This window comes from Platichthys flesus, chromosome 2, assembly GCF_949316205.1.
Source record: "Platichthys flesus chromosome 2, fPlaFle2.1, whole genome shotgun sequence".
In the NCBI taxonomy this organism is placed as follows: Eukaryota; Metazoa; Chordata; class Actinopteri; order Pleuronectiformes; family Pleuronectidae; genus Platichthys; species Platichthys flesus.
The window spans coordinates 14592495-14620327 of NC_084946.1; the positions used below are offsets into that span (position 1 = coordinate 14592495).

At 41.3% G+C, this 27833-nt stretch overlaps 4 protein-coding genes across 7 annotated transcripts in view; 2 read left to right on the forward strand and 2 right to left on the reverse strand.

Moving 5' to 3' along the window:
• LOC133965495 (N6-adenosine-methyltransferase TMT1A-like) lies at positions 1-2745 on the forward strand. Its single transcript, XM_062400086.1, has 2 exons — positions 1-588; positions 1300-2745. The coding sequence occupies exons 1-2, from the start codon at positions 94-96 to the stop codon at positions 1531-1533; spliced, it is 729 nt and encodes a 242-aa protein (XP_062256070.1). The 5' UTR covers positions 1-93; the 3' UTR covers positions 1534-2745.
• A 1123-nt stretch (positions 2746-3868) lies between these two features.
• LOC133965522 (N6-adenosine-methyltransferase TMT1A-like) lies at positions 3869-6132 on the forward strand. The gene is made up of 2 exons (XM_062400124.1): positions 3869-4373; positions 5534-6132. The coding sequence occupies exons 1-2, from the start codon at positions 3876-3878 to the stop codon at positions 5768-5770; spliced, it is 735 nt and encodes a 244-aa protein (XP_062256108.1). The 5' UTR covers positions 3869-3875; the 3' UTR covers positions 5771-6132.
• Positions 6133-6267: 135 nt separating this feature from the next.
• On the reverse strand, positions 6268-11416 carry atf1 (activating transcription factor 1). 3 transcript variants are annotated; one of them, XM_062400105.1, is made up of 8 exons: positions 11241-11416; positions 10334-10428; positions 9061-9183; positions 8875-8972; positions 8644-8777; positions 8190-8372; positions 7687-7834; positions 6268-7111 (listed from the first exon to the last, which is right to left on the reverse strand). In XM_062400105.1, exons 2-8 carry the CDS (start codon positions 10421-10423, stop codon positions 6967-6969), a joined length of 921 nt encoding a protein of 306 aa, XP_062256089.1. In that variant the 5' UTR covers positions 10424-10428; positions 11241-11416; the 3' UTR covers positions 6268-6966. The 3 variants fall into 3 exon arrangements, with proteins under 3 accessions (XP_062256089.1, XP_062256080.1, XP_062256098.1); XM_062400096.1 differs by having other exon boundaries at positions 7687-7840; positions 11241-11415; XM_062400114.1 differs by lacking the exon at positions 10334-10428 and having other exon boundaries at positions 7687-7840; positions 11241-11414.
• Positions 11417-12443: 1027 nt separating this feature from the next.
• dip2bb (disco-interacting protein 2 homolog Bb) overlaps positions 12444-27833 on the reverse strand; it is a 40170-nt gene continuing 24780 nt past the window's right edge. Inside the window, exons 11-39 of one of the 2 annotated variants that reach the window (XM_062400137.1) lie at positions 27594-27717; positions 27341-27450; positions 26990-27092; positions 26835-26899; positions 26499-26592; positions 26293-26412; positions 26074-26188; positions 25775-25914; positions 24811-24947; positions 24620-24700; positions 24364-24491; positions 23875-23989; positions 23583-23784; positions 22972-23084; positions 22663-22686; positions 22086-22166; positions 21187-21310; positions 20966-21087; positions 20682-20793; positions 19628-19737; positions 19289-19419; positions 19004-19172; positions 18296-18466; positions 18143-18204; positions 17242-17299; positions 17071-17145; positions 16808-16982; positions 16472-16595; positions 12444-15586 (exon numbers count right to left, since the gene is read on the reverse strand). In XM_062400137.1, coding sequence (XP_062256121.1) covers positions 15334-15586; positions 16472-16595; positions 16808-16982; positions 17071-17145; positions 17242-17299; positions 18143-18204; positions 18296-18466; positions 19004-19172; positions 19289-19419; positions 19628-19737; positions 20682-20793; positions 20966-21087; positions 21187-21310; positions 22086-22166; positions 22663-22686; positions 22972-23084; positions 23583-23784; positions 23875-23989; positions 24364-24491; positions 24620-24700; positions 24811-24947; positions 25775-25914; positions 26074-26188; positions 26293-26412; positions 26499-26592; positions 26835-26899; positions 26990-27092; positions 27341-27450; positions 27594-27717 — 3438 coding nt within the window. In that variant the 3' untranslated portion in view covers positions 12444-15333. The remainder of the gene's footprint in view (positions 15587-16471; positions 16596-16807; positions 16983-17070; positions 17146-17241; positions 17300-18142; positions 18205-18295; positions 18467-19003; positions 19173-19288; positions 19420-19627; positions 19738-20681; positions 20794-20965; positions 21088-21186; positions 21311-22085; positions 22167-22662; positions 22687-22971; positions 23085-23582; positions 23785-23874; positions 23990-24363; positions 24492-24619; positions 24701-24810; positions 24948-25774; positions 25915-26073; positions 26189-26292; positions 26413-26498; positions 26593-26834; positions 26900-26989; positions 27093-27340; positions 27451-27593; positions 27718-27833) is intronic. The other variant, XM_062400145.1, reaches the window with a different exon arrangement.

Sequence of the window (27833 nt, forward strand, 5' to 3'; positions counted from 1 at the left end):
TGCCACATGGGCGGCTCTGTGGCGGGGTCGCAGTGAACAGTCTGTCCGCGACTCTGCTGCTGAGCTTCGTCTCCGAGGTCGCCCTCCGCTAAGATGACCACGGTAATGAGATGTTGTCATTGGGCCGTGTACGCGCTGTGTCTCCCCTTTCACCTGCTGCATGCTGCCGGTCTGTGGGCCCTGTACAAGCGCGTCTTCCCGTTCTGCGTTCACCGGATCTCTCTGACCTACAACAAGAAAATGCACGACACCAAGAAGCAGCTGTTCCGCAGCCTGCCGGAGTTCCGCGCCCCCGACCGGCCGCTCACCATCCTGGAGATCGGCTGCGGCACCGGGACTAACTTTGAGTTCTACCCAGCCGGCAGCAGAGTGATCTGCACCGACCCCAACCCGCACTTCCAGAAGTACCTGAAGGAAAACATGGGCGCCAACGGACACCTCACGTACGACAGGTTCGTGGTGGCCTCGGGGGAGGACATGGGGTCAATCGAGGACGGGTCGGTGGACGTGGTTGTCTGCACCCTGGTGCTGTGCTCTGTCACCAGCATACAGCAAACACTGCGGGAGACCCAGCGCATCCTGAGGACTGTAAGTTGTCTGACTACTGTAATAAATACGAGTTTCAACGACATGTAGCCATAGCTGGTTTGATAAGCTGCTGCTCTTATCGGGACATGGTGGTCGTTATTCACGCTGTGTTAATCAAACTGAACGTTCTTTTCCCCTTTGCTGTGGGTGTGTTTACTCAACCATGATTGGACCCCACTGGCCATGTGACCCACGTCAAACCCATTGCCCTGAACTCAACAAAAGTAGTTTTCATTCCGTTTCCAAACTTACATTAGAATTACAGTCTACATGACAAAATGTCCAGCTTCATTGTGTTAACTGAACAATGACTTGTGACCCATTAGTAGTTAGTTGGGTAATAAGAGCTTCTCAGACTGAATTTTGATCAGTGGCAGCAGGTAAAATTTGGGATTTAACAATTGCAACATATATTTGACCATTGCAACATATTAGGAATGAAAGTATGGAGTTGAAGTCCAAGTAAATTGACTGAAGCAGACTTCAGCCAAGCTCATATAATGGACCAATATTATAATATTGCCAGTGTATCTTTGTTTAGGATAAGAAATGAATAAGTCAGTGGCATGGGAGTATTGCACCATGGGATTAGTCCATCAAACTAATTTTGAAGCTGCTTGTTTTAAGATTGAAAAAGTTGCATAATGTTGCTTTTAGTCCACAAACTTAAAAATGCTGTTGATAAATCATTTTTTTTTAAATCCTTTGCAGGGTGGAGCCTTCTTTTTCTTGGAGCATGTCGTTGCAGACCCCTCGACCTGGACACACTTCCTCCAGCACGTCTTTCAGCCTTTGTTGTGTTACCTATTTGACGGATGCAACGTCAACCGTACGACGTGGAAACTTCTGGAGGCGGCTGAATTCTCTGAGCTCAAACTCAGACACATGGAAGCTCCCCTCGTCTTTGTAATCAAACCGCACATCGTAGGCTATGCTGTGAAATAGATTCTGTCTCTCATGATCACCGTATTAATATGCCAAGCCTATAATGCCTGTCCTCAACTATAGTGTGTGATATCATTGATCCCCATCGACAGAGAGAATGGCAGTCAATTTGACTCGTTCTATTTTTGCACTAAAAGTTGCACTGAATTGATTATTTGTTTGAAGTCTAACAAACCAATTTCACCCAAACTTGGAGGAGGAATGGAACACATGCCAATGTTCAACTTTTTCATTTGAGGGAAAGTTATGATTTGCACTAGAACAGAGTGCGCTGTTGTGTTGCTATGTTATAGTGTTATCTGTTAAGAGAGCCTTTTAGTCGGGAGCTAATATTAGAAGTGAAAGTTCAGGCGAGGAAGTTACTCTTTGACTTTTGGATATGAGTATTGCAGGAACTTTTTTAGATTATGCTAACTAGGCCAAGATATAAGTGAGGAAACATTCTGCTTAAGAGTCGAAGGCCACTTAAACCTGTGCCAGATGCATGTTTATTTTCCATGATCATTTAAAAAAGATCTTAAAAAGCATTCTCATCTGACCTCACCTGGGGGTTCAGAACTTTTTCCTGAATTAGTGAAGAGAAGTATTTGACCTCACAAACATATAATGTTTGTGTACATAAAAACCAGACTCATCCAGAGGGCTGACATGTATGAGTGTAAATAATTTGGTGCGGCTCTAAATAGAAATCTGAATTTAGCAGATTATATCATTTTGTATGGGGGGGTTTCAGCCATACAACACAATGTTAAGTGTATTACTTTCGAGCAGATTCACATCCAGAGTAACATATGCTATGTTTCTATGTTTTATGACAAAAATATAATTTTGAATATCAGAGCATTTTCTTTCAATCTTAATTTCTACTTTAAGAAATAGACAATCGTCTGTAGGCTTGTTTGGCCTTGTTAGTGATATGCAGAGACATGATTTGAAGGTACTGAATTACATAGCTCACAATACTAATTTTTGTATGCAATTTGTGTAGGTAAGAAAATATATACCTTGAAATATATCTCTTTTGATCTTCTATGCTCATCATGCCTCATCTCTGCTGCCTCTGTGAAATTCTCTCTGTCAGTGTTTATCTCTGCTACTGCTGGATTTACTGCCTTAATGGTGTGATAATGGTGCCTCTGATATATATCCATTTTGTTGTGACTAAAGTGGTTGTCGTGTCATAATGTCCCAGATTAAAGATTTTAAGCCGGATGCAGTTTTGTTATTTCAGATAAAGAATGTATTGAGAGGATATAGACAGAAAACTCCTATATTAAGGAAGAACCTGTTGTCTGACACACATGCTCACATGTAATTTTGCCATTGTTGAGGGGTCTGTGCTGTAGTGTGTCTGAAAGCGCAGTAATTAGTCAATACAAGAACTTTAGCTTGATGTGAATTAGAAATTTTACACTACACTCATACTTTTACTTACAATCATTAACATTATATTTTCGGCCAAAAGTTTTTATTTTCTTACAGAATCAGCCACATTTCATAAACTGTTTGTTCTTCTCTCCCCCTTCATTTGCTCTACTGCGCCATCAAGTGGAAAGTAAATGTAAAACAGGCAGCGTGATTATAATGAGGCCATGGCTCTGCAATGTGAAGCTTTGAATTGAATAAATTAATTAATGGTGTTTGTGATGCCAATACAAAAATTATGAACTTATTAATATGGTGTCTATTTGTATGATACAATGGCGGGGTCAAAAGGGAAAGTGGAAACAAATTCGGCAGAGGGTTGTGATATGAATGTGCTTGTGTTACTTGTACATTTTATTCATTTTTATATCTAAAAATAACTTTTCGACAGTGCTGGGTTTCAGGAGGTTTCTTTTTTTGCAAACAGACGCGCAATAACGTCCAAGGGGGGGGGGGGGGGGGGGTCCATTGCATTTCGCTTCCCCTTGAATTTCGATTCGCACGCCAAACCCGTGAACCATTTCCTGACTCCGTCACGTGGTACGGCCGGCTCGCGAACGTCAACACAATCAGCACGAGCCTCGATACGCGCTTCACTAAAACCTTCTTGGATTACTCAACACATCACAAATATTAAGGAAGAACCCACACACACACTATTTTGCACTGGTTAAGGGGGTCCTGTACTGAAGTGTTTCTAAAAGCGCAGCAATTAGTCAATACAAGAACATTAGGCTTGCTATGAATTAGAAATGTTACACTTCAGTCATTAACCCTATAAGTAACACAAAAGTTGTTGGGTTCTTACAGAATCAGCAACACTGTAACCAACAGTGCGACAGGGTAATCTGTTGATCTGCTCAAGTCTCCAGCCTTAAATCTCCCTCACTTAGTCCTCGGGATGCCGCAGAGGAGTAATGACGACTTGTCTCCTGAAACTCTGCAGACTTCTCTGCTGTGCACTGACTCTACCATTGGCCCTGATGAAGCTCACAGGCCTGTGCGGTGTTTACAAACGCCTCTTTCCCTTCCTCGCCTACAACATCACGTTTTCATACAACGCCAGAACGCACGAGCTCAAGAGGGAGCTCTTCAGAAACGTGGCCAGCTTCGCGAGCAGCGACGGGACCCTGCGCCTGCTGGAGATCGGCTGCGGCAGCGGGGCGAACTTCAGGTTCTACCCCGGCGGCTGCACGGTGACCTGCACCGACCCCAACCCGCACTTCAGCAGCTTCCTGCGCAGGAGCATGGCCGACAACACGCATCTGACCTACGAGGAGTTCATGGTGGTGTCGGGGGAGAACATGGAGGAGGTGCAGGGCGAGTCTGTTGATGTTGTGGTGTGCACGCTGGTCCTCTGCTCCGTCAGGGACGTGCGGGAGGTGCTGCAGGAGGTGCGACGCATCCTCAGACCTGTGAGTACCCACAGGCCGCTTCCGCTCCCTTGTGAAATATTAAACTTCGATTGAATGGCTTCATGTGCATGCCTGAATAAACCGGTTAGGTAGCCCTGAGGCAAGGAACGTTTTTGCTGATACTTTTATTTATTTTCGATTTTTTCATGGACTCAACTCCAACAGTGTGAGGTATCAAGTTGCCTTCAAGTGTTCAGGAAGTACAGTGCACACCACTGAAGGAGACCCAAAAAACAAGTACAGGATAAAAACATGTGCATCAGTAGCACCTGACTAAAAATAGATATATTTGACCGAAGTGAGCACAATTAAAACAAGAGGCCCAACAAATCCAGAAAAAAAGAGAAGGTTATGCTGCAGGCCCTTGGCTGATGTTGAACTTTAACAGTTCAACGTGCAGTGAACCTGGTCTTCTGGGGCCTCTGAGGACCTGCAGCCCTGGAGCTGTTGATTGATTAATAGCACAATTTGCAAACACTATTTTGATCGTCCATTCCTTATAAATAATTGTATCTATGAATATATATGGCTTTCTATCTAAGATGTCACCCATTGAATTGAGAGAATGATTTAAAAGTTGTTTCTGTACCATGACAGCAGAAGGGTTTCTGGGACTGGGTTGTTGTTTGTGACCGCTAACCTGAAACCAGGGTTATCTGAAAAAGATTGGTAAGGATCATCCTCCAAACTGTAGCAAGGCTCTGGATCGCTGACATTCCAGAAATAGCCCTTTGTTAGGAGGCAGATACCCCGGGGCATCGGCAGACCAATTTAAATATAGAGCGAATAAGTTTGAACTTGCTCAAGCTGCAAGGCAGAGGGATAGATTGTTGCAATAGATTGGAATGCAACTGTAGAAGTGTGAAGGATGTTTACAGATGCAAGTGTATGACAAGAGTATGATTGGTTGAATACTGTAACTTGACTGTTTACGTAGAAGACACTTGATCCTGGTTATCTCTTCAGGGTCAACCAACTTCTTCAGATATTTTTTTCAGTCACTTTTGATCAGTGTCCAAGATGTGAATGATTTTAAAGAAATTTCAAACTTGATGACCTTTACTGGCAAATTCACAATTGTTTTTTTTATCAGGATCATGACACATGAAATTGCATAAGAGCTCTACCATTCATGTGCTTTTGTTTGCTCTCTCCTACAGGGCGGAGCCTTCTTCTTTTTGGAACATGTTGTCTCAGATCCGTCTTCATGGACATACTTCTTTCAGCATGTGCTTGAACCTGTGTGGTACTACCTCGGGGATGGGTGCATGATCACCAGAGCCACATGGAAAGATCTAGAAGCCGCTGGTTTCTCTGAACTTCACTTAAAACAAGTGGAGGCTCCAGGGGTGACATCATTGATAAGACCACATATCATGGGATTTTCCATTAAGTGACTCCAGGGGAGAATGGACACCTCCATTTGCAATTGTTTAAGGCGTCTATTCTGTAGTATTTTTACTCAAAGCGCAGTAATACACAGTAGAAGAATATTTAGAGCCTGACTTTTGTCATCATAAAACCCTCATGACAAAGAAGTGTAATTGAGGGCTGACATTTTACACTTCAATCATAAACCTTGTTATTAATAACTACAAAAAACATATAGATATAACTGGAATTTAGAAAGTTAACACATGTTGATGTGTATCAGCAAACATAAACGATGATAGATAATAATAAAATGGTCGGACTTCCTTCCAAACCATAATTTATATTATGACATATACGGTTTTTAACTACCTCATAAGAGTCCAAACTCCACCTGTAGGTTTCACATTATATATACAGAGCAAGTCAAACATATGGTGGCAACAGAAGCCCTATTTGCACCCGTGTCTGAATGAGATGTTGGCACTTACAATGAATCAAATTACATTATACACACTACAAATTTTGAGTGAAAATATATTTATTTTCTTACAGAATCAGCAACATTTCATAAACAGTTTGTTCTTCTTCCCCATCCCTCCCAAGATGCACAAAATAAATATTACCTGGACACTGTGCTTTTTCCCTGATTGTCTAAGTAACTGCCAAGAAACCACCAAACAAACAACACTCGACGTCAAAATTACTCTTACCCTTGATATTCCATTGCACAAAAATAAGGAATGAAAATTGTAATGGAGAGATACAGGGAATTGCTGGTTCATAAAATAAAACAGAAATTGTGTCTGTGTAATAATTATACAGGCAATACTCTGCAGATGCTGTTAAAAAGAAAAAAGATATATCCAACAGTAACATTTTAAAAACAAGAGAAAAGGAAGGGATACATTTTGAAACTGAGACTTAAAAGTTAAAGCTCAGGATTTCATACCTCCCAGTATTAAAAATGTACACAACTATAAATGTTATAGAATTAGCAAATTTAGTAAAAAACAGCAGGTGGAAAAAATGGCCAATTTCTTTTTCATTTTTCATTTGTTGAGTATATCTCGCTGTGATCACAGGTCACTTTCGTATCAAACAGAGTAAAAAAAACTGGAGGATCTCAGCTTGAAATGAAGTGTTCCCAGAAACCCCAACATGTCCGAATGGCTGAGCTGTGTGCTGCCACATCTCAATGCTTGACCTGCATTCAGACAGGTTATCCCGTTTTAACACAATAAAGGTCCTTTAATGTTTTCAGTTCTTCTATCAGGGTCTTGTTTTGGTTCTCGAGGACAGCGACACGGTTTTCCAGGCATTTAACATATTCCTTTTTCTTCCTTCGACATTCACGGGCTGCCTCTCTGAAGAGGGAAACAACGAGCAGTTAGTCAAACTGAGACTTCATGTATGTATTCTTTTAAGTGCAATAACTAAGAAATCCACATTACATTATGCTAGCAACAGTCTCCCTGTACAATGCTCAATAGTTTGTTGTAATAAGCTACTTCACCCATTAGGAACAGATATGAGAAATGCATGTATATACTTTTAAGACTGGGTGCGATGTAGTCATGCACCTACTTGTAGAGCAGATGAGTCATTCACGTCTCATTCATGACAAGACATGTGACTTCAAAACATCAGTTTTAGAATGCATTTCTGTTTGGCACTAAGAGCTGTATGGATTAATGACCTCTTCATTTAGTAGTCTTTTCTATTTTGATTTACAAATATTTAATAACAAATACATACAAACAGCAAAAATCTAAATCATTAAAATATGTGTGATTACTCAAGTGGGAAGCAGAACATGCATTATTAATTATAACAGCACTAACAGAAGCTTTAATTACAATCAATACTACTCTGCTTAACAGAATGTAACAGAAAACATATTTTGCATATTTGTGTCCAAACCCTGAAACGGCACACTTACCTATTTTTTGCCAGCCTGACTTCTCTCTTAAATGTTGGATCATCAGATTTGCCCTGAGATATTCCCATAGGAGAGGTCATAACTACAGTCTGAGGCATGGAGCTGGATGCGGTCGCTGTGCGAATCTGGTACGTTTGCACTTCTCCTCCTGCACCTGAGAGAAACCATATTCAATGGTAATTTGTTGGTCTCAATACGGAGACAGCCTTTTTTTTTACTTTGGTAAATGTCCTGTGTATTAGTCTTAATACTTGCTTATTGAAAAGTAGAATTTTACTGACATATCCACAAAGTCTATTGACCATCACATGTTGGTTTGTTACAAATTAAAATGGGCACCCACCCTCATTACAAATATATGAACAACGACTCTCTGTCTGTAACACAACACATTTTTTGGGGCATCTAACCACCTGCCAAATTGTCCTCCTGACTACATTAGCAGATAAAACCAACTTAGAATTTCAGGTAAATTTGACCAAACCACGTCATGTTCTGCTCACCTTGTACAACCACCTGGTTGCTGGGCACCAGTATCTGCTGCCCATCAGGTGTCTGGGCATATTGAAGGATGGTGGTGCCTTGCTGGGCACCACCAGAGTTGGCCATGGTGACCGCCTGTAATCCCTGAATGCCTTCAGTGCATGTAGTCGCCAGCTGGATTTGGCCATTCGGACCTATAGTAACTGGAAAAACCAGACAGATGGCAAAATAACAGTGAAAAAAAATGTTAACATTGCTAAAGGCTAGGCTATCTTTCTGGGAACTGTATTGTAGACAGTGTTGAAAGGTTAAAGATCATACAGGCTTTCTGAGACACGCCAGCAAGAATTCTTGTCTAGTAGACATATCAACCCCATACTGTCTGGTGAGCATACCAGTATTCATAAAAGAATAAAGTAATTTATCATACCAAACAATCATAACTGTAAGCACATAGAGGGGCAATGTTCGTACTGTACTGGCCGCCGCTGGTCTGGTAGATTTGGCCGCTGGATAGTGAAACACCTGTCACTCCTGTGGATGCTGGGCTGTTGTCTTTCCCATCAATGTGTGACACTTCCTCAGAAGAAAGCTCATTTAGAATTTTTCTATAAGGTGATAAAGATGAAGGTTTATTGAATTATTGTTCATCAAACAAGACTATTGCAGTGTAAATGTCTATGTTTAAAGTGTTATTTTTTTTACCTGTATGAGGGACGCCTTGCCAGTATTTCTCTGGTGTGTTGGGCTGTTGCCCCGCTGTCTGATGAGTCCTGAGAATCGTCACTGTCTGAACCCTGGGACTTGAAAGTTGATGTGGATTAACAACTACATAAGAGCAATTATATATATAATTTTACAAAGTGCCAAGAAAAAAGAAAGTGGCGTTACCTGTGCAGACTGCCCCTGAGGGGATTGAATGACTGACGACTGTGCACTCTGGATCACTCCTTGCACCTGAAACTGACCCCCAGGCAGTTGTACAACAGCCACCGAACCACCACCTAGCGACATCTACAAAAAATCCAAAGGCAATTTCAAACATTTGTTTCAACATTAGATACACATTTATTTGTATCTGGAGAAAAACTAACTACTCCTAGTGGCATCTGAGCAGGAGTTGGTTTTGGTTGTCTAGAATTAAGATATATACCAATGAATTAACTTATTTTCCTCAGAGAATAAAAAAAGTACATTTGAGAAAACGCAACAGTATTTTATCTTTCAAGTAACAATACACTGGTTATTCTGGGTAATTTACAAAACTCTGGATTTATGTTCTATCGCAGGAATGGTTTCTATGAAAATTAAGAGTAACTGGAAGTAAATTTTGCAAAGACAGATTAATTTCATAAACAGTATACATTTATAACACCACAAACATAATCCACTTTTTAAGTCTGCAAAATTGATCACTAATAAAACTTAAACTATCTACATGACTAGATATCACAATGGACAGATGCATTTTTACTTTATTGAACTGTTAAATCTATTCTGAGAATTCTAGTTTCATGTTATCTAATTGAACACACAATTGGTTTTAGCACAATGCGACTAAGAACGCGCTCATTCACCATTATTAAGTCTAATCCCGATATTATTTTTTTATTGGGTGCTTTGAGTAAATACAAGGAAAGATTCAATGTCAGATGCCATGAACTAAAGACACGTTAAGTCCCAGTCAAGTCCACACTGTTTTCTACTCTTAAATTAAACGTTGTAGTAGCTTTAGGTACATGAACAAGTACATCAAGTAAAGGCGGCAACAGAAGAGAGAGACTCCATCAAACACACCAGTCACACTAAATCCCACATTCAGCAATACCTCACTTTACTATTAATTTGACAGAAATGTAATTTAAATGCTGTACAATTTGGAAATATAGACATTTGGTGAAATTAGTATCCTAGCCTTATATTTAATGATCAACATGGCCGTCCTGGTGGATCCATCTCACATTTTTAGCCATATGGCATCAAGAGTCAAAGTAAACCTAGTACATATATTATTACCCTCTTTGGATCGATAAGTGGGCCGTCAGTACAATATTCACAAACAAAATGGACATGCTGTATTAGCAGATCAACTGCAAACTGTGGCACTTTAATGCAGTGTTCGAGATACTTTTGAATGGTGTTTTGAAAGGGATCTATGAGTTACCTGTTGGGCTATCTGTGAGAACTGAGAGGATGAGAGGAGAGTGGAAATGGCAGTCTCAGTGCCATTGCTGCCCTGCTGTACTTCTTCCATAGTAACTGGGAACAAATAAACCAATATTACCGTTTTTACAATGGCCACGATCTAATACAAGAGCTGCCCGCCTCGGGGTCCACTGTTATTTACGGTAACTGCTTCTGGGTGCTTCTTCCACATTAGATGTGTAATAACAAATAATCCCGAAGTGTGGAAATGTACACAGCGACGTCAAATCACAGTTTATTCATTTAGATAAAAAGCTTTAAACATTTGACTTAAGGCTAATCACAAATCAACTTCCTATTCGGTTCAATCGTGTGAGCTAATGCAACAAACACGGAGTTAAGGAACATAGCTAGGCCCCACAGTCAATACTTCCCACTACAAAGTATTTCCCGCACGATTTAGCGTTAAATGCTACAATTTGACTGCTAAGTGGTCTGCGCCATCCAGGGCTAACGTTTACACAAAGTAAAGTTTCCATTCGGGTCATCGCTGCTAGAATATCCGAGCCGCCGTCGCTAGTTCACGGCAGCTCACAATCGAAGAAACGGATGTTAACACATTTTTAAACGGATAAAAATACAAAGCGCTCCGGAGCGGTTAGCGCGGTAACTTTCCCCCGCTGCGATTCACAGAATGCCGGAGCTTTTGTCTCAATGAGTAAATATGTGTAACTCTGTCACTGGCACGCAAGTTACCGCGTCAATAGACGTCAGCGATACGGGGAGCCATTAAGCTAACTACACCTTCCCTTTTCGTAAAACGGCGAGGAGCCGACGAGGCGACCGCCGCCATTACCGCCGCAGCGTAGCAGAGACAGCCAGGGCAGACGAGCACCAAACTGGCGCTCAGACAGCCCCACATTTACCTTTGCAAAAGCCGCGTGAGTGCTCTTGTTCTCGGCGTGGACTTCGTGCAACTCGTGTGTCTACTTAGGGAGAAGGAAGCCGCCGGAAAGTTACTTAGCAGCGACTGCTAACAGCTAAAAATACAAAGACGTCAGCTAAAAAAAAATAGCTGAGCACTTTTTCCCAAAGGAAGTGGGCGGGTCTGTGAGCCGAAGCCGCATTACGTAATAGCTTCTCCGGGCTTTACGATTGGTTCAGAGAGTTGGAGCAACTGGTGGACAGAAACGAAAAAAATTCAAACCTTTCACTAGTGTGTGTGTGCGCGCGCGTGTGGGTGTGCGTGTTTGTCCGTGGGTGGAATCAATGAAAAATATGTTTTTGAGTTGTGTTTATGTCTTTCTAAGCCACCCCTGTGTGTGGGTGTGAACAGAACACACCTTGGTAACTACATTAAGATTCATCACAACACTATAAATAAAGTTTAGATGGGTGTGGTCCGGCCCATTAACAATGAGTATCCATGACATAATAAAGTAATACCATCTCATTACACATGTTTGTTACATTTAGACACTATTAATAGCAATAATTATATATAGATCACTTTTTAAAAGCCTCACAAGGCCTCAAGTCAACTTTTTTGATCCCATTGCAAGACCAACTCGTTTGTTACACAGCTTTTTGTTGTTTATAATACTTAAGCACTTCTATTTTCTATGTTGGTTTTTTGTTACTTGCACTCAAAAAAAAGTAAACTGTATTTCTGTTTATGGTTGCTGGGCTCTAGAAAGTACACCAGTCGAAGATAGTACTTTAAGACTACTCCGCTTTCGTTTTAATCCATTTTTCTGGAAGTTCTTTTTGTTGTTTAATGTTTACCTTGACATTTTTTTAAATCATGAATGATGTTCCCTGTCAGTTTCCATTCATGCCCGTATAGTATAAAAATAAAATTGCAGCGATTTGACACATTTGAGTACTTGAGGTTGGGCTACCTCCGATACTGAACCTCACAAGAATGATCCAGTGCTGAGTTAGCTGATTTATTCATGTATTATTTGGCATTAACCATTGGAGAACTTTGAATTTGCCTATTTTGCGTCAAAATAAATATTTCATGTCCAATATTACAGACCCACAATCATATAATCCAAAAAGGCTCTGTCATTAGGATTAATTTCATCTCTGTTACATTATTACTAAACTCATAAATATTCACACACTTTAAATGATTAAATGTTTTTGTTTATTCATTATTACTTTTACATAAAGTATAAAACAAAGTACAACCATTGAAAATAGAAAATAAGTGAGAAAAACGGGAAGGGATGTACCGTTTTTATTTGTTAACTACACAAGTCGAAACACCTCCCTGTAGTGTTAAAGATTCATCAGTGGATCATACCCTAATGGAGCAAGTTTAGAATTGACCAAATAATCCATATACAACATATCAACAGTGCAGACATAAAATATCAACAGAATAACTGAAGAGAGATGAACAAGATCTTAAGTACACTACTGGTTAAATTTAGTCAGTCCTCTGTTCTTTGTTATTAAAAAACGTAGAAGTATGTCTGTTTCACCAAACTGCAAGCTTGGAAATTAAATTGCACTGTCTTTGGGATTGCATAGTGTTAGAGCTCTGACAGAGAAAAAGAGTGGAAACCAGCGGGTGAGTTTCCCACTGACACAGGTAGATGGTGGATGGACACTGGCAACAGTAACCCCTCTTTTTGCTCATTACGTTGGAAAGATTTGCAATGAATACACAGATTTTTGTTTTGGACAAACGTCTACATTTTATGGGTAGTATTCACAAATTGCACCAAGGGACCACCTGGTCCATCCCTGTGTTATGAGTTTTATTCCCTGAATAAGTGGTTTCACGTAGACTTATATATATATATATATGTGTGTATGTATATATATCTCCCCCACTTGTGCCTCGGGATGAGATGTGCCTCAAGCTGATTTCTTCTTGTGCTTGGCTGACTAATGCAATCGTTCTGCTGGATGCAATGTTAAAGCTAAGATGAAGTGCTGTTAGTCGTTTTTTTTTTTTCTAGGGTCGACTTAAAACTGGGGGGAAAAAAACAAATATAAAGCACAATATTTCTAAAACTATAAACATATTTAATCAGACATGTAATGGGGGCAGTTCAATTAATCACTCAAATGTTAAGTCCACACAGTAGAAACCTACTGCAAGTACTACCAGTGCAAAGTGCTGTAAATTTAATGGATCATATTCCTGTTTACCTTGAAATAATAAAACATCTTTCTATTATTGCGTTTGGCATGATCGGATGTTGTGATGGGACATTTATAAAAGTCAAAAAAAGAACGAAAAGCTATTTACATGTTGGTTATTAAGGGTAAATCACTGAACGAACAAGCTATAAATTAGGCAAAGAGTACAAGGTAATCAGAAAATTGCAGGACACCAAACACATTTTGATGCAAACGATTTTTACCCTTTTTCTTTTTCATATTATTCATTGATTGCAAATCAAAGGTGTATGGGATGTGGCTCAGCTCTGCAACTGCATTTTCAAGTGCTTTTTAAATCCAGTGACTGAACACAAAGTAAGTCAGATACATGATTGCGCTCCTCTATTGACTACTGACTTACAGTACCAACAAAAGTGCTGTTGGAATTCAAAGTAATTCTTTACAAAGTCGCACAAACACAAAAACAGTTCGATGGAACTCTTACAGTGCTGAGAGGGAAAGGAAAACGCAGAACTCTCAAACACTATTATAATACAATACAAACCGAGAAGAGCGTGATTCATACGGTGGTAATGGATATTAGATGAAATGTTGTGGGCCTGTATTTGTATAATTTACAAAATAACCTGGTCTCCTAGAAACAGTCATGATGTTGGTTTTAGCCTTCTCCTCACGCCAGTTGTTTTTTTTCCTGATAAATCTCTCCCTCAAGCCCCTCAAACAAGATGATCTCTGAATAATATATGCCCCTGAACCATTACCTTTATTGCCTCAATGTTATAATAAAATAGATCATTTTTTTGTTGAGAAAGTGCAATGTTATATCTAACCTGACTCACGACACTTTAAAGTTATTGATCTCAATTATTCAGTTAGTATTCCACTTCAAAAGTACTGTCAAATCTTATTTACAATCTTCCCTCTGCTACTTGTTCTAGTCTCACAGCACAACCATCCATCAGAAACCATCAACCAAGAGAGATGAATTTAGCGTTTATACATTTATACAATTAAAAATATCTATACAGTGACATACAGTATCTAAAATACAGCGAGGCCTTTCGATGCCGTGCAGAATATGGCCTCTTTCCTATTTTTTACTTTGCTCCCTTTGGACGTCTGTCAGAGTTTCCACAACTGGTCAAAACCAACGGAGAATTAACAGCCACAGGAATGTTTGACTGAAGTTTTATAAGGCAGGAAATATATCATAGCAGGAGAATCTATTTGGCTTCATTATCACGGGACAAAATAATCATTTAAAATCATTTACACAGACTGACACTATAGCTGTTAGTTTAAAGGTTCGGTTTCCACGTGTCCTCTTTTATATATCCGTGTTAGTGAAAAATGACGAGGGTTTAGCACATGCAATGTGTGCATTAGTTTAAAAGCTGTATGCAAAAATATTTTAAAATTGTAGATTTTAGTCTAGTAGCTCTTGGAATTTATGTCGACACAAAGGGGGAATGTGTATTATCAGTTTGCGGTGAGTACAGAATGAGTGGATGTATTTTCACAAAGACATGAATATAGTATCTGTATTAAAAGTGGTCCTGTTGTACGTGTTGTTTGCCCCTTTACCCCCAAAAATGTGCAACAGGGGCGTTTTTTTTCTCTTTGCCATATGCAATACATGTTGCTCCGATCCTATTTGCAAAATTCTATCTATAAAACACAGTGAACAGCTGCAAACATGGCAGATCCAGTCACAGACATGCAGTGGCCAAGATATGCTGGTGTCACACAGGGCTGGGTGGCAGTTTGATGTGTGGTTCATGCTTCTCCTTCTCGTCACCTGCCAGCTCATAAAGTTAAATGTTTGGGTGAAGGTGCAGAAGCATCCGGACTGGGGGGGCGATGGCAGAACAGACCCAATCACATGTTGTAAGCGACATAGATGGGATCCAGCTGGTCGGCGAGGAAAGAGTCTCGGAGGTGCATGCGTTGCTTCTCTCCCCTGGAGTTGATGGGTATGACCCCAGGATCCACGATGACCACCACGCCCACGATGAGGTGGTGCTCCTCCAGGACCACGTTGGTGATCAGAGGCACCAGGTCCAGCGCGTCCTGCTCTGAGCCGCACAGCTCCGACACCACCACCAGCAGGTTGGTCCACGTAAACACAGCACTGTGAGGAAGGACAACCGGGGGAGTGAGAGTGGCATTCAAACTCTGTGATTTTCAAAAATCTTTTACATAATGTCATATTCCCTGTTAATTTGATTGCTATTTTTATTACATTGTTTTTGTTTTTCGTTTTTTATTATTTGTATCATTATTATGGGAATTATGTTTTTAGGGCTGCCAAGAGACGAAAATATTTTCATGCACAAAATTTGCAGAGCACAAAGACTGAAAACAGGAGGAAAACAGCTCGGCAGATCTAAAGGTAAACAGGTAAATTTACCAACCAGAAACTCTAAACTCACTAAAAATGCAGTATACAAATATTTAATACAGGCTATTTGTTTTCCCATTTCCAGTTTTAATGTCAAGCTAAGCAGCCGCTATCTATAGATTCATATTAATGTACGTACATGAGCGCAACTGTGGGAGTGAAGTAAAGAAAACACATCCTCAACTATTACTATTAGTGACTTTTAGTGAAGTCAAAGCTTCAGTCATTCTGTTTGTAAAACTGCAGAGTCCAATATTCCTCAATGACTCCAATATCTTCTCAAAACAATAATAAAGTAAATTAAACTAAATAAAAGAGACTTTTATGCCCCTGTGAGGGATTTTCAGCAAAGAAAATAAACGAGTAAACAGATACGAATAATATTTCAATCCACATTTTCCTTCAGCTGAAGTCGTGATAATCATCATCATAAAGTCCTATATAGCTGAATTTTATGATACAAAAAGACATGCAGAAGTATGAAGTGAAATGAAATGTGTCGTAGAATAAGTTATCATTTAGCCATTTGCACTTCAATGGTAGCTTTCCGGAGTTTCCTAAAATACTTTATGTGTGAATGTATCAGGTAGATCATGTCTATGGGAGCGTTCTCACCTCTCAGCGATACTGCGGTGCGCCCGGGACACTGAGTTCTCAATGTCAATGGGGTGGTAACGCAGCCCTCGTAGCTCCAAGGTCTCATCCAGCGACCCGACCACAAAGAGAGCATCGTGCCGATCTGAGCGCACAGACACAGGCGACATAATCAACCCAGAGAAGATTGTAGACAAAGCGGAGGGAAATGTGTGAGCAGCCAAACGTGTTGACGGATATTATATTAGACTGCACTGCCTTGTAAATCGTTGTGTGCATAGTTCTCTCAAAACTTTGTAGCAACAAATCCTAATTTTGTTTTGAATCTAAGTTTCGGCTGCGTCAGGGTCTATTTACCTCCACTGGCACCCAACAGCTCTGTCCTCTTCACAAAGCCCAGGTATCCGGTTCTGGCCCACAGCGTCTGGGGATCTCCGAAGCTGAGTTTGGTGTTGAAGTGGTCGGCCTGGAGACTCTCCTCTCCGTAGATGGTGTAGTAGCCACTGGCAGTGTGAGGGCTGTTCACCCAGATCTGAGAATGAGAAGCACACACTGGTTCACTGATGGTGTCACCGGGGCCAACACTTAAAACTGAGTGTCTGTTCACATCTTCCTTTCACCTCTCCCAGGTGAGAGTCACCGAGGGGGCCTCTGGTCTCTGGATTGACGATTATCACCCGCACACCCGGCAGAATCTAAAAAAACAAAGAGAAATTTTAAATCAATATTGAACATACTGTTAATATTCCTTTAACTAACACTTCACACATCGTAGGAATAGAGCATCTCACCTTGCCAGACTCCATTAGAGGAAGACTTTGAGGCGCTCCTCGCTCCACCAGCCTCACCCTGAAACAACACATATTATTATTATATAAACCCTCATAGGAAGATATTTATGAGTCTTTGTATAATTTATAAATAATTTTCTAAACCCACTTATTAGAAAAATGTAAGTGATATTGTTTTCATTTAACATTTACTGTTATACAATTTTAAACCTTTTGAATCATTGTGATAGAGACTCAAGTCATTTCCGACATCAGATTCATTTACAACAACTGGAAAATGTAAAGAACATTTAGTCGAGGAGTGGTAGGGCCCTAGTAGAGCAGCAGGAAGTGATGCATTACTAAAGTTTGTTGGCATCTTCTACATGTATGACACTGTTTTATCTACAGATATTGCTTTTCTAGGTTCACAGCCTTCATGAGAAAGGTCCTTAACACCCACACTGGCTCGCTTTGACTTTTCAGGACATGTTCCTGCAGTTTTTTAACATGCTCTCAACTCTGTTTTTTCCCATATATTTTCCAGGGGCTGGCAGGACAAGTTCCTTGGACTCGGACATTTTCACTCTCTAATACAGCCCCTACAGAAGATTTCGGGATCATGTTGGACTTCAGAGCACGTCTGAAGGTAGCTACAGGCTGTGTGCAGTTTATTAGTTTTTTTTAAAGTAATTTTAAAGCAGCTCAGGAAACAAATCAACACATAATGAAATAGGAAATGAATAAATCCCTGTGATTGGTACAGTTTGTCACAATGTGGACCTCAGACACACAAAACAATATGTAACGAAACCTAAACTCCATATAGACCTTTCTCCCAAAAAATTGAATTTAAGTGTCAATTTAAGATTTGTCGAAGATTCACTGTAATTGCAGACTACATCAGTCCACCTGTTCTCACCTGTCATGGCGGAGGGACTTCATGTCCACGTACACTGTGCAGGGATCAGGACCAGTAGTGCCCTGTGAAGAAGACCGACACATACAGGTCAGACTCCAGGTGAAGCTCACAGCGTGTGTCTACGTAATGCCGGGCTGTGTATGGCTGGTATACCTGCAGGCAGACGGCCAGGTTCACCCTGGAACCAAAAGCAGTGCTGACAGCTCGGGGTGACAGCCCCACGTCCTTAAACAGTTTGGAGAAGGAGTGTGTGAGGCCGAGGCGAGGGCGTTCCTCTGCTATCACTACACAGCTCCGCACGCACGACAGGTTCACGCCACGAGTCTGAAACCCACACGCACACACACAGAGCGATAATTCAATTCTAAAGAATCAATATTTGTTGTGATTAACGTTTCTCTTTGACCCATTTAGATCTGGTATATCCATCTGTCCTGAGGGATCCGATCACAAGTGGTCAGCTCTAACTACAGGTCTGAACGCTCCCCAATGTCCTGAGAGCCCATAACTCCAACCACATCCTGATGTGGTCGGGGACACATGTGACCAAATTGTTTTTTGTCTGTGTGAACACACATGTGTCCCCGGCCACATATGAAGAACCAGCTACTCAGCTAAAGTCCTCTGACCCACTAAGGTTTCGCAATAAATCAAATGTATTTTTAGGCTTCATAGTGACAACACATTGATTAGTTTGTTCCCATAATAGACAATCGCCACATAATGCTTTATACTTTTTTGAAATTGGTAAAATCGTTATTCATTTAGCACCCCCTGACTGCCCTCTTTACATCTACACACACACAGTGACCTCGGGCTCATCTAGAAAATCTGCATGGAGCTTTTGTGTGCAGCTCTTACCTTGAGTAACTCAGTCTGAGTGCCCAGTCCTTTAGTGCAGAGCTCCATGACAGAGTAGGAGCAGAAGGTGTCTCTTACGCGGTACTGACTGAGCGTGCTCAGCCACAGAGGCAAGCAGCTCTCCAACTCAAAGGGAGGAATCAGGATGGACTGGTGACCTGAGTAAACACTGTGAGGAGAGAGATTTTCAGGAGAACAAGTGAAGGAGTAGAGGAGAAACATCTCAGAGAAAAAACATTGGTGCATAGAGTGGGTGAAGTGTGTTGGGGGACAGTTTTTCTGTACCTTGCGAGGCACCACAAGACAAAGCCCAGGCCGCAGTAAGGATCCAGGCAGATGGCTATTTGGCGAGAGGAGTAGAGTTCACACTGCAGCTTTACAGAGCGACAAATAGCACTGACTGCTGCATGAGAGATCTGTCATGGACAAGAAGACACATTAGAACATCGTAGGAAAACCTCACAGAACAAATTAAGTTTTAACACTAAACATTTTTGTGATTGGTATTCTTAAAGGTGTAGAGACCAAAAGGATAAGGGGAATTGTGAGAGACATTGAAAATGGCAGCTTCTGTGTAACAGCAGGTGGACCAGATTATTTGAAGTTGGGTTTCATGTGTCTGACCTTGACTCCAGTGAGCATGCCTGTGGTGGACACGCTGAAGTCCAGATAAGCTATCATCTCCGCTGTGGGCGGCTTGTAGATCTGTGGAGGCCGTCGGCGCGGGAGATCATCTGCAGGAACAGGAACGGTGAATGTTTTACGAATAACAAAATACACATAACATGAATATCACCAACCGACACTAGAGAATGTTATCACCACCAGGTGCATCTCACACGGACAGTTATTGCTCAGTGATATCTGTATGTCAATCAGATATTATCTACTGGTTTTGCAACTTATTCAAGTACTTTTCTTTTGGGGAAGATAAACCACAGCGAAGGCAGCAACATAAATCTACACCACTGAGCAGTATTGATGATAAGCGGAGGAGACATTGCAGAGAAATGTCCCACTTCCTGTTTGGCTTGATTCTGTAAACTGTGCTACAGCAAACACTCTTTAATAACTGATATCCATGTTCCTGACACAACTGTGCATGTTACACTCACTTTACTACTCACTACTGTCGAGCCTGTTTTTTATTAATGAGTAAATCAGTTATTGTTAACAATTCATATATTGTTAATTCAGATTACTGTCATTTTAGAATATTTGATGCAAAAATATTTGAGAAAGACAAAAAGGGTAAACTTTAGATTGATTTAAATAATTATGTAGCAATATTACAAGAGTAAAGTCTTAATATTACGAGAATAAAGTTCTAATAAAATGAGAAAATGTCATATTATGAGAAATAAGTCCCCAATCTAAGTGCAAAAAGTTGCATAATTACAAGAATAAAATCATAATCTTTATAATAACAAACTTTATTCTTGTAAAGAAAAATCCCCCTTTAAGTGGCCTGAATACCAGAGACATTTGTATGTGATGTGATTCACGTCTTTCAAATTTACTTGCAACCCCACAGATGATAAAAAATAAAATAAATTTAGTTCTATTTTAGTTCCTTCAGTTTTAAGGGTCACAGCAATGTGGCTCACTGTCACACAGCTGAACCCAAGTCATCATGTCCACTCTGCTGCTGTTTATCTTATTATCGTATATATCTTACCTGTGTCGATGATTATTGGCCACGTTTTAATGTTTACAGAGGCTGCAGCCTCCTTAGAGCGGAGTGTCCTCATGAGGTTTTGAGTGGTGAGGATACACGCAGCTTTACTGACCTAGGTGACAAAACATAAACAGGATTCAACAAGAGAAGCTGCTACAAATGGTCAAAGGTTACAGAGCAGCTCTAAGCACATATAAAATGCACTGTTGTGTTGTACAAACTATCATTTATCTAAGCATGAATAACCACACAGGTGAATGTGCAATGAGCACTCATGGACTTACATCGATAATCATGCGAACAGTTGGCAGTGTGGCGGCTAGGTTCTGAGGGTGTGGGGGTCTGACGTTGACAGGAACACATCCAGCATATAGACAGCCGTAGAAGGCTGCAATCAAATCAATGCCTGAGAGAAAGATGGAGGACAAAGGTCGATTAAAAGAGGGAGAGAAAACCGTCCATGTTGAACAATAATCAATGGGAGGAAGCTGGAAGTGGAGCCTACCAGGGGGATAGAGCAGAACCACGTTCTCTCCGGTATTGATGCTGCCTTTCTCTGTGAGCGCTGCAGCGATCTTCTCAGCTCGCTTATGAAGCTGGACGCAGGACGCTGTGCTCACCGCTACGCCCTGGAGGACAGGAGGAAGTAATGAGAATGAAAGAGAGAGAAAGAGAAGAGAGAAAGAGAGAAAGAGAGAAAGAGAGAAAGAGATACAGGTTCAGAAACACAACATGTAATTCACATCCTGGTATCTTTACATTATTTCTGTGCATTCAAGTTAAAACCAAAGTAACTTAAACATATGAGCGGACCTACAAGAGGAGAGAACTGTAATCCCTCTCGATTCCTGCTCCTTCAGCCAAGTCTACATCTCTGTAAGAGTGGAGGTAGGCACTGTACTAAGTTTCTAGTTTGATTATTTTTTACTGTGCTTATCGTAACCCTACCTAAAGCGGATTTCTTCTGCCCGCTGCCCAAAGTGTCGTTGTTTGTGTTTGTACTTGTTGTTGTGTATCACTATATTCATGTCTTGTGGTTTTGTGCTGTTCTGCTTCTGTCTTGTCAGCTTTCACTTAGTGCTATTGCTGTCTTAATGGAGTTTTTGTTAATTCAGGTGTGTCGAACTTTAAACAAATAGATAAATAAAATGAGAACTGTCTTCACCAGTTCAGTCAGGACCACTTTAGAGAAAACAAAGTCTATTTCATTAAAAGTTATATTTGGTGGTATGACTCTGTTCTGGGACCTCCTTGTCCTTCTGTGAGCTTTGATAGAGAGTGAGGAGGAAACATCAGCAGCTAAAGGAACCACGGCACAGAACAGCATTGAGGACAAAACATGACTGGGGGTGCTGGTTAGAGGCATGTTGCGAAGTGGTGAACTGGGAAGTCTGGGTATGGTACCTTTGCATTGAGAAGAATATAGAGGACGTGGTCTGGGTCCGTCTGTGCCCTCCACTGAAGAGCCTCCGTCAAATACTGATGCTGTGATAGGACGAGAAAAGTAATTAGATGTGCAAACTGTACATGTGAGGTTGTGATTAAATAAACATCATAAACACGACCATGAAGAGGTTTTACAGGGAGAGGTTTGAGCTGATGGAATTACACCTATTCACACCTAAACAGAACAAAACGTGGAGCTCAGAGACTGCGGCCCTCAGCAGACAGCCGTTTAACTTATCTCTTGCCGACGTGCAAACACTTTATGCCACATGCTCCCCTGCCAATCCAGCTTGTAATATAATGAACAATAACTAAGGATGGGAAAGGGTATGTCTGCGGTAAAACAAGGGATATTTACAAAAGGTGCATTTTAAATAATAACAAAAACATGCAAAAAAATGCATTTTTATTTTTTTACTTGTCATCCATTGTGACATAAGGACAAAAAATAACATCCACAATACACTAAAGATAAACGCACAGTGAGAGTAAACAAGGGTTTGGGGAAGATGCCAGAGGGGGCCGTGACTCTTACCATCACTGTGGGCCACATACAGAGCTACATCCAGAGAGAGACCAGAGGAAAGAGAGAGAAGAGTCCACATTTTTTTTTAACATCTATAGAAGTGAGCTCTGGCTGAGCTTATGCCATTATTACATGGCAGTGCAAAGTTCCCAAATGTCTATTTACCCCCACACACTGTAAGCTAAAGTACTGATTGTTTTCCCAGATGCTTATTATTAAGAACATACAAGTGGCTCTTAAAAAATGTGGTTAAAAAGTTATCAGATTCATTATTACTGATTGGTTGAATATTGTTAAAATGCTCATAGTTACACTCACCTTCCGCACGAGATCCTGGTCGTCAATCATGCCGAGGTCCCTGCCCGCAGCCTGTGCAATCCTCTTCCCTGCCACCAGGTTGCCCACCATGACGGATGCAGGACCTACACCAACTGCAAGAGAAGGAAAGTGTGTTTAAGAAAGAGTGAGAGAGGGAAGAGTAGGGCAGGAAAAACAGGCAGAAAAAGACAGGAAAGAATAATGATCCTCTCAAATCAACCACAGGTGTCATACACATATCTATAATAAATGCATCTTAATCCTAATCACAGAAAAGAGATCACAAAATGAATTTGGTATAAATAATTGTGACTTTTTCCAATTGTGCGACAGTTTCCCGGCCAACGCGGCAGGAATATTACTTTGTCCAAATTTAGAAAATGTTACGTGTGCGTTATGTAAAACTACTGACCAGGCTCTTTTTTTTCACAAAACACTTGAAACTCAGTCCCACTCTTGCACGCAGGCCTGAGTCAGCAGTTTCTCTCTTTCCTCTGGGATTCAGTTAGTAATTCAGGCATCACTTCGCGAGGAAATCGTACACAGGCAGAGAGCTCAACATAACAAGTTCAAACTGCAATGTTGGAGTCTCCATTATATCATACGTGTACCTGGCTGCTTCTGGCGCGGCTTGGGCAGGTTGGTGACACACGTGTGGGGACACATGAGGATGTTGCACGGGTGCAGGCTGCCGTCCAAGAAGATTTGCTTGGCGTCGGAGATGTGGATGCCACCCAGGGGTGTTTTAGGTAAGGTGTTGGCCGGTACCAGAGCCAGACAGTAGAGGCCCACCTGGTGGATGCTGTCGATAGCCTACAGAGGAAACCAGAAATTAATGTTGACAGTGCTTGAAGAAAAGCTGCTTCCTAATATAAACACGTGAAGGGTGATGATGTGATTTACCTGAAGCACTCGACTCATCCACTGGAAACTGTCCTCCTCACTGGCATCAGGCCTCTGCTCCGCCACAATCACGACCCTCTCATCATAGAACACTGTGACTGAAAACACAGCAATCCTGACAAAGACACACACACACACACACACACACACACACACACACACACACACACACACACACACACACACACACACACACACACACACACACACACACACACACACACACACACAAACACAATTACACACAAAGTCAAAAAGTGTTTTGTGGACTGAAACACTTCACCTCCACTCTACCCAGGGGTCAGTACATAATTAGTGATTTAAGCAATGTCAGTGAACTATCCTTTTTATGATTTTCCATGGACAACACATCAAGTTGTGCTATGTTTGAGTCTGCTGTGCTTGCATTGTACCACTAGATGTCAGTATGGATACCTTTGAAGCCATCTTCTCTCTACACAAAAAGAATTAAGCAGAATTTCATCTCACCTCCCACGGTACACAGTCTTGACTGGTTCCACGGCGAGAGCGGTGGCCACCAGGTCATCTGCATTGTGTCTCCGCCCGCTCACCATCAGCAGACCTTCGATCTTCCCCACCACGAAGACCAGACTGCCCTGTAAAGAGCGGGGAGCACATTGAGCGAGGTCATTACCCGAACAAGCGCAAAGATCCATTTGAAGATCGAGAGAGGAGGATGGTTTCCAGGTCAGCTGGAGTTTCTCATTAAAACAGTCCTACTTACGGGGCCGACAAAGCCCAGGAGTCCAGACCGCACAAATGGAATCTCTCCAATGGGAACTCCGTTACTGTTCACTGGGATCACCTGAACACAACACAGACACAGAGGATGGAATTATAACCCAGAAAAATCCTCTAATTAGGATTTTATGAGATCATTGCAGACAGGTTTGAGTCTTGCCTCGGCTCTCATACCTCAAATGTGTTTTTTGTGACTCCGGGCAGCCCGTAGTACATGGTGCCTCCAGCACGAGAGTTGATGATTATCTCTCCTATCTCATCTGTCTTACAGAGCTGAGGAGGCCCGTCAGGTCTCACGATGCACATCAGAGCTGGAAAGCACAACAATCAGACAATAGTGACTGATGGTTATGTAATTCTCATCCCAGGTTTCAATGCACACACGTGTTTATCGTGGCTATCTAGAGGCAAAAGATTTAGAGGTGCACAACTGAAAGCTGATATTCTGTGCGAGCTGTGTGATTTAAAAAAAACCGAAAAAGAGTCTCATTTCCTTGTAGAGATGTACAAGGTATTAATATGATGGGATTCTATTCTGGGGTACAAATAACAACTGGATTGGTTATCTAATTCTGATATTGAAAGTAAATACAATAGTTATGTTTTATCAGAAGTCTATGTTTTTTGTGTTCATGTTTTTAATTGTCCTTATGTAAAGCACTTTGATACAGCTGTATTTGAATGGTGTTACATAAATAAAGTTAGTATGATTATTGATTTTGTTGTAAACATAAAAGCCTGAAAACTCTTTAAAAATGTATATTCTGCATCTGTTTTATTTCTATCTGTGATGTCTTGTAACCTCACGCAGGCTGAGTATTTGACAGTCACAAACACACAGTAAAAACATCATCATCATCAACATCATCATGTATGTTTTACAAAGCATACCATGATTTTTTTGCCAAATAAATCTTAATATATTGTATAAGCTCAATTGAGAGCAATTTTATGTTGCATTCAGGGGCCGTGAGCATCTTTCCTGTGTGAGAACCAATACATTTGAAATAATGTTACAACATACAGTTACTGATTTATGATCTTTTTTGGAAGCTGTAGTTCAGTTGCTCATCCTGATAGCTCATGACAGATTTCCCCACAAGCACCTATCTTTATGGATCTGTCCTTCTGCTCTCACCTCCAGGCATGACGTGACCCACATCTTGAACTGTCAGGGCGGAGTTCTTGTCCTCCGTGTTGACCCTGATGACACCGTGGCTCAGGCCGCCCATGGAAAGAATGGCCCGGGCGGGGAGGGGTGCGCCCGGTACTCCTGGTCTGCACAGGAGAGGAAGGAGGTTGATCAACAAGTCCATTCATCCCATCCATTCTTCTTATCTCATGCACAACACAACATCAAATATGTGCGTTGTGCAAATCCATTCATTAGAGAACTTGCAGATAAGAAAAAAAGGGGAACATGAGTCAGTGTCATACCTGCGTATAGCGACCGTCATGGCCTCAGGGGAGGTGGCACAGGGACAGATGACCTCAGGCTTCAGGCCGTGGGACTGAAACACGTTCAGGAAGGCATCACAGGATGAGACTGACCCTGAAGAGTAAGAGTTGGTGGATTTAATATGTTGCATCATCAGATCTGTACAGTTTGAACAGGTCTTTATTTCACAGCAGGTTATGGTCATGTGATGTACTCACAGGGGTTAGCACCATCAGCCACAATGAGCATCCGTAACGAAGCCAGGCTGGTGTCTCTCTGATCCCGATGAGCCATCATGGCCCAGTGGAGATCCCGACACTTCACCAAACCTATACGAGCTACACAGGAGTAAAAGTGACGTTAGGCGTGTTAAATACATTTCTTTACTTGCTGCTACTCAAGCTGAAAAATCTGCATTATTTACCTTTGTGGATGTGGACCCTCTGTACCCAGGAGAGAGGACAAGCCTTCATCACTGCATAGGGAACACTGATGGTGTGTATCCTGTTCATCACAGCCTGGAAAGAACAGATCAATTAGTGAAACAAATTAAAAGCTAAACCCTACTTTCAACTGACTAAAAGTGTAGAGCTTAGCCGGGAAAATATAGATTTGTTTATTGTGTCACAATAAAAGAATGCCAAATGCTATGTAATGCTGAATCGTTTCAATAAAAATGATTACAACCAAAAAGTGTCTTTCTTCAGAGAGCTACCTCGTCAAATGCACCGAAACATACAGTACGTCTCCACATGCTCACCGTGAGAACACCGTGCCACAGGCCTATGTCCTTTTTAAAGTCCAGCACATTCACTAAAGTTTCCCCTGAAAGGGAAGAAAGACAGAAGTGAGGTGAGACATGGAAGAATCCATCAGATCAAGGCTAATAACGACCCCTCAGGTCTGTGGGCTCACCCTCGCAGTAGTTGCAGGCCTGGGTCAGTGCTTGGCAGTGGGTCAACATGGCTACTTTAGACACCGCCACACCCACAACCGTGCCATCTTTTCTCGCCTTGTACTACACAAAGAAGGAGACACAAGAGCAAACAGGTGAATACCGGTGCAAACACAGACCCACTGGTCAAAATAGTGCAAGAAAAAGTCAAATATTTATAGTATTCTCTAAATATTATGACCTTTTCTCTTTAAAATAAAATTCTCTTTTAGATTTTATCATTTTAAAGATGAACTTACTAATAAGCGTATAGTTAATAGCTACTTCAGTCCAACATTATAGTCTTAAAAAAAGAATGAAACCAAAGTCACCTCTATATATGCCGGGTCAGTGTTGGCGGTGGGGATGTGAGGCTGCCAGTCTTTTGAAGGTTTGGTTAGGTATTTGGAATCCGTCACAACCCACTTAAGTCGAGGCCAGCCTATCAGAGAGAGGCATCAAGGAAAATAAACTATTTCAAAATAGCCCGAAATTTACATGTAATTTTGCCTGTTAGCTATTACCCATATGATTAACCATTATACTGTGATTCTAAAACTTTAGGGACAAAAACAAGTTGCTGACCTTTGAATTGCAGAATTTCCCCTGTGGGTGTCTTGGGTAGACCCTTCAAACAGATCTCACTGGTCAGAGCCAGCCCAACCCCACAGCTGCCCAACAGGAAGCCCACCTGGCTGATACCTGCGTCCTATTACACACACCACACACAAGAAATAACACAATTATCAAGTATAGTTGTATAGTTATAGTTGTGAATGTATATCGAGTATACATTCACAACTATGTCGGTGGTGTTGTTCCTCT